We start from the raw sequence: 10,195 nt of genomic DNA, 5'->3' as shown, positions 1-10,195 counted from the left end.
AAAGTTCGGCTTTTGACGGCACTTTTATAGCAAGTGTCCACTGTACGTAGTAGGAAGGAGAAATTGGAATATAGACCCAGTTATGTACGATGAGGTGTTTCACAAAGAAGAGGGTATAGTGAGATGAAAAGTAGGAGAGTGGAGATTCTTTGTCACACGTCAAACCGAGAATCATGGAACTTACCAACCAATTGAATATCTGACAGAGAAATCAAAGAAATATAAACAAAAACAAATAATGAAAGTTTGAATATCATTCCTGCGACCCAAACCACCCTTGGAGGATAACTGAACCCAGATGTACAACCTATCCCATCCTTATTTCTTGCTGCTATAAATCTCTAGCAAAATTAGGGGGAAAAAGAAAAATGTTCTCTCTTGCAGAGACACCCAACAAATCTAGCACATTGACACTGATCACATCATGAGACTGGAATAATAAGCCCTTGCTCCAAGGTTCTGTCTTCCGCTTCGCACCCACTCCTAAAGCAATCTTGCATGCTACCGCATGGCATCTAAAATCTTCTGCCACTAAAAACAACCTTCCCAAACATGATTCAAGAATGAATAACCCATAGCATGTAAAAGACACAACTATTGAGAAAGGCACAGGAAAATAGCACAACCCAACCCACAGTGTCTCCTCTGCCCTTAATCTCCCATCTATACTTGTATTCTATTATTTTCATTTTTGCCATAATCTAGTCAATTTGCCTATGTGGTGGCAACGAATATCACATCTATAAAAGAAAAGTGTGTGAAGCTTTTCAAATCCAATAACTTCATAATTTTACTCTATCTACCTATCCTACTACCCATCAATCTGTCCATCTATCTACAATGTATATAACTATCAATCTATCATTCTATCTATCTATCTATCTACCTATCTGTCTGTCCATCTATCTATCCATCTATCCACATATACTTTTCTATCTATCTATCTCTCCATCTATCTATATATCTATCAATTCACTCATCTATCTGTCACAGTCAACTTTAACATGTAGTTGGATTACATCTTTAATAAAAGAGAGTTGCCTAAATTCATCACGAAGCACACCCTCACCATCAAATCCTCCCGCCGGGATCGGGATCTGTCCCATCAGCATCTGCTTCAGCATCTTGATCTCCTCCTGGTACTGCCTCAAGAGGGCGTCCTTCGGGTCCTCGTTGATCTTGGGCTTGTTCTTGATGTTCTTGGCGCGGTTGGCATAGCGCAGTGTGGAGAGGGTCTCGTCGTAGTTGTTGTCGGCCGGCGAGAGGCAGGCAACCATCAGGGTCTTGGTGTTGCCGCCTGACAGGGTGAGGGCGACATTTCACTTGTAAGCAAAACACTTCTGCATTAGAACAGAGCTCTGGGGGATTCGTAATCATGTATGTATGAATTCTGCAAATTAACCCTAACTTACCTGGGCTATTTAGTGCGCTTGAATTCCTGGGGGGGGGGGGCATTATGGCCCCCTCCCCCCTTCAGATCTCAGCCGTTGACCGCATGATCGCCGCAAAATTTTGCATGAACATAAAGCCAGATGTAATCTACAAGACTGTTAAGTTAGATTTTCAATTAATTAGTTATGCAAATATATGCAAAAAACCTCATTTTCGTCTTTAATTGGCTTATAAAAGCTCATGGAATGCTGATTTTTGGTATAAATATTCCTAGTGACGTTCCGAACATTTGTGCGTAAAAAAAATTCAGTATCAAAATTAATTTCGTATTTTTTTATTGTTTTATCAATTTTTTATTTATTTCTCTGTTTTTTCGAACATTTGTTTTTGTTGTTTTTTTCAGCAGAATTTGTCATACACATTTTTTGAAGAATAATTATACTAAAATAGATTGATTTCAGCCATTAGAACAAAAAATATGAATCTTTTTATATGAACTAATTGAAAAAACACAATTTGTATTGACTTTGTACACAAAATCACGTTTTTGAGCAATTTTGGGGTTGACGAAAATTTTTTGAAGGGGCGTGGCTTCGGAACGGTATGCCCGGGCGCAACAAATTTGGTCTCAAAAGTTGCGCGAGACTTGAAAGTAAAAAGTCAGCGAGCGGCACGGTCAAAAAAATTCGCACGCCGGAATGGTCGCGGAATTTGTCAGTTAGGGTTAAGGCAAGCCTTTCTACTGCTGTTACTACAAGTTGATTGTATTATCAGGGCTGCTAACCTATGCTGATCAAAAAAATACTGATAAGCATTTAAAAAATATAAATTCTCTGAAGGAAAAAAGGAGAATTAGATAAAAAGATTAAAGATAGGAATACATTAACCATTATATATATCAACAAGGAATCTTAAAAAGAAAAAAAGCACTGTTGGATTGTAAAAAAAAAAATAGAATGATTTAAATATAAATAACTTGGCAACTCTGTATCATGATTCCTTCTTATTTCTACTTGGTTCTGCATTTTTTTTCTTTGTTCATGTTTTTCTTTTTCTTTTCTCCCTTCATTAACTCCTTCATACTTATCTCCATCCTTCAAGCCTGATCTGTTTTTTGTATTCTTCTTCTTCTTCTTTGTTTTTCCTGTGCATAAGTACTGCCATCAGAGTCATAACTGGATTTGAGCTGTTGTGTTGATAAGTTATGGTAAGAGGGATCACACATATTCAAAAAAGCTCTCAACAGCCAGCAGATCCTCAGAGTACCTTCTCTTTGGCTCCACCTCATCTGTGGAATTCTCTACCAATCCCACGACAGAATTGTTACAACCTTGTTACCTTCAAATCTAAATGATAGACTTATTTTTTCCAGTAACTGTGTCAATAATGCATGACATATTGTGGGAGCTGGGTGCCTCGGTATGTTTTACAGATTAATGGTGCTAATGTCAGGTTTGCCAACATTCCCACATCCATATCAGGGAGATTCCACACAGCAATCACGGAGATACAGCGTATCGGCATGTTACATGCATTTCAATGGGCAAAAATAATTCCCTAATCAGGGAGATTTTAATATTCTCTTATTTAGATATGAACAGATTTTGACATTTTCAGGGAGACTCCTGCAGAATCAGAGAGACTTGAGAGCTCTGTAATGTTGTTCATCACCATCATGATGTTCATCAACATCATCTCCATAAAAAAAAGCAACACTCACCAAGAGAATCCTGCAGGAGACGGGTCAGCTTAGAGTCACGGTAGGGGATGTGTTTGGACTTGCCATCAACCAGCGCAGAGATGACGTTACCCAGGGCCGACAGGGACAGGTTGATTTTTGTCGCTTCCTTCAGTCGGTCTCCCGTGGCACCTGATCAGAATAACAGGAAAAAAAATTACAAGGAAAAGTTTACAAAGGGTTTGATAGAATTGCCACTATTACAGTCCACTAAGAAAGTACTTGGATAAATCAAAGTATATAGTTGCTAGTTTTTGAGAAATGTTTCAAATTTCCCTGCTATTGACCATTAATCTTTTTCCTCCAATTGCAATATCTCAGATTCCTTCCAAGATTTTTCCTCCTCTTCCCCTGCTACTCCCTTTCAATGTTTTCCTCCTTCCCCTCCTAATCCTCCTCCTCCTACTCTTCTACCCTCCTCCCCCTTCTCCTCTTTCTCTTTACCCATGTCATCTTCCTAGTCTTTCTTCTCCTCCTCCCTATTCCCCTCTTCTTCTTCCTCTTCTTCACTCTCCTCTTCATTTGTTCATTCTTTCTTGTCCTATTTTTCCTATTCTGTTTTAGATTTTTCTTCTTATAAGTCTCTTTCTCCTCCTCCTTGTCATCATTATGGCCATTATCATTATCACCATCACTACCCCCACCACACTATGGGCATCACCACCACCACCACCACCACCCTCATCATCTTCACAATCATGAAATTACCACCTTCATCACTGCCATTATGATCATCATCACCACCACCACCACCACCATTGCCACTACCAACACCATCCCACTCCCCACCATCACCAACACCATCATCCTCATGATTAATCATCTTCATAACCACCATTACCATCACCATCATCACCACCACCATCATCACCACCACAATAACAATCATCATTATCACCATCATCATCATCATGACCATCTTCACCATCATCATCATCATCATCATCATCATCATCATCATCACTATCTTCACGATCCTCATCTCCATCCTCTTCCTCCTTCTATTCTCCTGACCTGTCTTGGCCTGTCGCTCGCTTCCCGCCAGATCCACCAGGTTGAGTTTGCCGGCCCGTATGTGGTCCTCCCCCGCCTCATCCAGCTCGCACATCTCGATGTGGATGGTGAAGATGGAGTGGGAGCGGGAGGAGTCTGCGTTCATCAGAGTGGCGCCCACAGACCGGTTCTTCCACCCAAGCTCCATGACTTGCTCACACTCACGTGTGTTGTGGACCACGTGCATGCTCAAGTCTGTCAGAAAAGGGGAAAAATATCCAAACAAAAGTAAGAAAATTCAAATGAATGATTCTTGCATCAAGTTAATTCCGTTGGTGTTGTTCTTGCAACAGACTGACAAATCATTAGATTTGTAGCGATTTATGTCAATGGAGGGCAATTTTCAATGAGTTGCAATATAAAAAAAAAAAGAACTGAATAGCAATTCGTCAACTGTCATGGAAGAATACATGTACCTGGTACTAGCCCCATCCCCTCTCCCCAAAGTGAGTGTCAAATTTATTTTATAATGTCATGACCCTGTCCATGACATACAAATCGATCAAAAACTCCACTCAAGAGTTATCAATTCCACTCAAGAGTTATTAACAGTAGGCAACCGGGACTCTTATTCGGGAGGTTTCATTGAAAACCGCGCTCCATAATCCACAGACTTCAAAGCTGTGGCACTTTTATCCCAACTCCATTTAAGCTTTCTTTTTTTTCATACAACTTTTGACACACTTGCTTCTACAGGAATGTCTCTAACAAAGTAAAATCATTTTTAAATCAATGCAGCTAATTGTAAAGAATGAGGGGAGCAACTCTTGGAAAATTCCAAGCTCTTATCTCTAATCCTATCTGGACTCTAAATCTTTTTAAATCATTGTCTGTCCTCCCGCCTTAATTAATGCATAATTTGCAAACAGAGAGACAACTCACTATTCATTGCCATAAAACATATGATTGACAGAGAGATACTAAGCCATCCTTACCAGAATATTGACATTTGACGGGGGGTTAGAGGAACACAATTTACTCTTGGCCATTTGACAATACCTGACATACAGTTGTAGCAAATGCGTCCACTGCACAACATCAAGCACCCGGCCACATGAGGGCGCTACTCTTATTACATCCTTTACATGTCACAGAAATGTACCTTTGACATAGACTCCTTTGTCTGGATGTTCTTTCAGCTCTAGTCTGGCCTTGTGGTCCTTCCCAAGGAGGTCTCGGATCTCTTCATTGTAGATCTCAAGGTAGGACGCCCTCACCAGGAATTTTAGTCCTTCTGCAACCTGGAAGTAGACAGATTTTGATAGACATCAAATTGTGCAACATCTCATAACTGGCAAACAAGTCAATGATCAATAGAAAAATTTCAAATCATATGTAAAGATGCAACAAATAATGCCACAGAATTATGTTAATGGGGTTTATTCTATTGGTGCAGCCGGCAGGTATTGAATGCTTGTGGAAGTTATATGTACATGTTAGATTCATAGAGAGGGAGGTTATAGCACATGATTTTTGTAAATCTCCACTTTATGTTGCTACTCAAAAGGACAAGACCTCAGCAGAAGGACCTGTCAATCTCATCTTGTCACATATGAATATTTCACTTGTTACATAATGTTCAGAGCAACATCTCACTACCAAATATTTAGGCATGCCCTTGAGTCTTTTTGCTTTGTTTTGTTTTGTATTGTTTTATGTTTTTTTTGTTTGTTTTTTTTTTTTTGGGGGGGGGGGGTCAACAAATCAGCATTCGATTACTCAAACTGTACACCTTACTGCACTTACATAATGTACTGTAAATGTTACTTTAATACATGGTATACTTTGCCTTGCTTATTTCACTCATTAATTACACACCAGTACCATTGCATACTTGACCTTACTTGCACTGTCTACTTTACTTCACTGCCACTGTATATTTCACACCCAAGTACTCACGACTACAATACAAAATTCACTGATGTTGCTATGAATTTCTGGAGAAGATCCATACAACCCTTTCACTGATAAAACAATGATATAACAGGCAAATGAGAATCTAAAATAAAATGCAGGACTTTGATATCATAGGTATGATCAAACCTAGTTTAACCCAATGAGGACGAGTCCTGAGTATACTCAGGCAGGTGTTTATGGGAAACGCATGTTGTAGCAAAATTAGCCAGTCCTCAACAGGTTAAGTGTGGCAACTGAAAGTGGAGCCATGACCTCTACAGGAATTGGATGGGACTAATTTCCTACCTGAATATTTTCAAAGATGTGCTCAAAGGCCCGAGGGATGATGCCACGCTGAGTGGGCGGGTCTGTGATTCCCTGCATGCTGAAAGATTTGCCACACCCTGTCTGGCCGTAGGCAAAGATGGTTCCATTGTACCCCTCCAGCACGCCCTGAAACATTGGGAAAACAAATAAACAAACACACAAAGTATTTCATTACTTCAGACAATCAGAAAGGGAACTTTTTTGAAAAAAAAAGAGAAGAAAATACTGGAATACATTCTCAGTGCTGTCAACATTTACACATCAACATTAGAGAGATTCTAAAGAGCTTTCCGGTAGATATATGTGTGTTACATATCTACACCTTTGTACCTGTACAGCTAAATTGAATCTCAAATGACACTTTGTAAAAGTCTGATTATTTTGAGATGCTAATGGGGTCAAAGCTTTACATGTAATTTGTGCTATCATGATTTGGAAAGGGTAAGATTGGCCTCTTGGACAAATGTCTGTAAAAATAAGTGTGAAGAAATATCACAGGACTTTTTCCACATACCATCCAAGGGATAATATTGACAAATTAAATTTGCTTTTTCTAATGATCAATACCGAAGTGGAAAACTGTACCAAGCTCAATGTTTAAATCTAATTCAGATGAAAAAAAAAAAGAAATATGTCATTAGCGGTTATCTTAAAAAAGCCTCTGAGGAGGTCCACGCTCCTCCTCAAAACAAGCACACAAGTCAAGTTCATATTTGTGATCTATTTCTTTTTCTTAATTGTAATCTTTAAAGAGCTAGCTCTTTAAAGATTAGAGAGAAGAAATAGTTTAGATGATGGAGACACTTCCTTCAATATTTGACTACTCACATCAACCAGGGGATAGGCTATGTCACCGTAGATCTGTTCGGTTGTAGACTCCGTGAAGTAAGCACCGTCAAAGGTGAAGCTCTTAGGCGGATCCTTGGACTTTGGCTTGAAAATCTCACAGTAGCCTCGCGCACCGTCCATTTTGACCACGGTGGAGCAATTCAAGCTCTTCTCCCTCGCATTGAGGGGTCGGCATCGCACGATTACCTTGACTGCTTCTGCCATCTTCGACCTTTCAAAAGAAGAAAAAATATTAGTTAAAAATGCATTTCACTGCCAATAGGGCCTACTTGTGTTTTGATAGTCTTGTTTTCACGTACAATGTAATCTAGCTCTGCAGTCTGTGCAGAGCTACCAAGTCTCACGCATTCTGAGTGAGACTCAAGCATTTAGGGGCCGTCTCACGATCTCACGCATGGCACCCCAGGGAATAATTTTCCTGGTATCGCATCGCAATTTGCTATGCACTTTTACACCACTGCTACACAAACTATCTTTTGTGTAGCAGTTTTCTTCCATAGAAATGTACAGGATACCATGTGAAATATTGTTCATCAGCTGAAATTGCTAATCAAATTTGAGTTGGAAAATTATTCCCTGCACCCATTTTTCTCACACATCGGGCGAAGTCTGCAACTTTGGCCTGTAATAAGGAGCATAGCTCAAAGGATTAAAGTGATAGCTGCAATTGAAGGTATATTTCCCTTTTGTCTTTCAAAATAAGTAAGAAATAGTCACTTAAGTATGCACCTGATCGCACCATTAAGTAATCACCACTATCGTAATCGTTCTACATAATCGATCTACTATTCCCCATACACTACACCTCAGTCGGTAGAGCACCGGGCTAGCAATCCGGAGGTCTCGGGTTCGAATCCCAATAGAATCCCATTTTCTTTGCTCGATGTTCCACTAATGAAATACATGTAACAACCCACACGTTCGTTCGAAAACAGTTTATATCTTGGAGCATATACCGCAAACCGCCTGTGAATTCAGAGTATAGCCAGGTGCCCGCACCTCGTCAGGGGCCCGAATACCGTCACCCCGCTTAAAATCGTTTTGAGCGCACTGAACAAAAATGTATGCCCGGGCTGTGTTCTGTACGCTTGAAACTTGGCAGGACTACCACAACCAAGCAAATTGTGGTGAAAACTGAACAGTTTTTCGCGAAAATCTGAAATTTTAATAGGGCTATAGGAATACGTGTTATATGTCACCCGCACGCATCTTTTACGTGTATGTCTATGGGAACATCACGGTCACCCGCACACGTCTTTTACGAGCTAAGTCTATGGGAGAGCGGGTGACGAGTTGCGGGCCCCTTCCATAGCACCCAACTTTTTCGCATCGTTCGCCTTTGACGACGATAGCTGCAAATTTTCAATATCGATCAGTGAACTTGTGATTCCATTGGAATTTTCAGCATTTTTCCTGTATGTGAGTTGGATTTCAAAGAATTTCAGTGGCGAAATGTGATTCAATTATGGGCAAACATTAACTATGACGAGGTGCGGGTCACCCAAGTATACTACAATGTACTATTTTCTTTGACAGTTAAACTTACATGTGAGTAAAATTTCAGGCAAATTGCGAGATATTTTAAGTAGAACCTACCTATCACTGTCCTACTACACATGGTACCACCACGTAGTAGACTAGGGCCACTAGGCCTATATAGTATTACTAATACTATATAATTAGGGTGTCGAAGTGTTGGACACCCAACTAATGTTAGAAATAGAACCTTGTTAAAAATATGTGTATTTCTAACGTTTCATAGAGAGAATCAGGCAGTCTCTGCCATCCCATGCCATATATGGCCATGCTAACTCCGTCGCGGGGCACTGTTTGTCCGTATGGGGTCGCTGCTGCGCCGTATGGCCATGCCAGACTGCCCAGGCAGAGGTTAAACGAAAGATCGGTCTGTATCTGGTCGTCGAAGGGGATATATTCTGCGGAGACTGCGTCTGGTTTCACGCATCCCCTCCTAAAAAGGTCCTAACTAACGTTCGGAGGAGAGTAATAACGTCAACAAAAAAATAATAATAAAATAGGGGGCCTAACTGTTAAATGAATAAATAAATAAAAGACTCCTCCGGACAGACGGATCTTTCTGTCTGTGTCTATGCCACTGCCAGGTAGGCAGAGACGCCACCGGTTTCTTCGACTCACGAGTATCGGAGTATGTTTACTAATTCACTTTTGTCCCCAATACTGGCAATAAACTTGACACCTTCCTTGGTCTAAATGAATGTCTAAACTCTCATCATGACTGCACTGTGTGGTGACTGCAACATGGTCGGTCTCTATGGGCTAGCTAGGCTAGGGCAGACGGGGGAGGGAGACATGAAGACCCAGGCTAGAGGATCGCAGGAAAACATATGCCGTAACGCAACGCACTTCACACGTCTGTGCTATATAAGTATTGCTATTATTTGGTAAGTTTGCCAAGAAACCGGTACACTAACAGCGACACATTTATCTCACCTTTTCGGAAACCTCCTCCAAATCAAGCAGTCAGGTCCCGTCTACGGATTTATATGACTCTTCAGAAATGGCACGTTTCGAATATTTCATCAATTCATCATATTTACCAAGATTAGTCACTCTCGGTGCGGGTACATACAGCTCATCAGACCGGCAAATGTCAGATCGATCGTGTGTGTACGTACATGTACGATCTTTGGTTGTACACACAAGCTAGCTACTGCATGCAGGCAGGATAAACACATCAAGAATGTATGTTCGTTGACTCTCCCCCGGCTTTGCTTTATAACATGGGATACCCCTCTCAACGAACACATATGGGGGAGCAGCAAAATACAATGACGTCAATTCGATTGTGTGGTGTACGACCGTAGAATGATTATCGTACCCAGAGTGGGTTCCCATATATTATATACCGGACATTGTAACAGAACGTCTTCATTTTTGAGATCGCGACGACTACCAACAACG

General features: G+C 40.6%; 1 protein-coding gene across 1 annotated transcript; it reads right to left on the bottom strand.

Moving 5' to 3' along the window:
* Window positions 1-1,069: 1,069 nt before the first annotated feature.
* On the bottom strand, window positions 1,070-9,864 carry LOC139733432 (kinesin-like protein KIF17; the record flags this gene model as incomplete). The annotated part of the gene is made up of 7 exons (XM_071644251.1): window positions 9,725-9,864; window positions 7,235-7,466; window positions 6,386-6,532; window positions 5,286-5,424; window positions 4,145-4,378; window positions 3,113-3,262; window positions 1,070-1,297 (listed from the first exon to the last, which is right to left on the bottom strand). Coding segments are annotated over exons 2-7 (1,123 nt in total), but the record flags the coding sequence as incomplete, so codon positions are not given.
* Between the last annotated feature and the right edge of the window lie 331 nt (window positions 9,865-10,195).

This window comes from Diadema antillarum, unplaced genomic scaffold, assembly GCF_040938485.1.
Source record: "Diadema antillarum isolate AM-2024a unplaced genomic scaffold, OU_Dant_1.0 seq00000475_RagTag, whole genome shotgun sequence".
Lineage (NCBI taxonomy): Eukaryota > Metazoa > Echinodermata > Echinoidea > Diadematoida > Diadematidae > Diadema > Diadema antillarum.
This window is presented reverse-complemented; position numbering and strand designations above follow the sequence as displayed.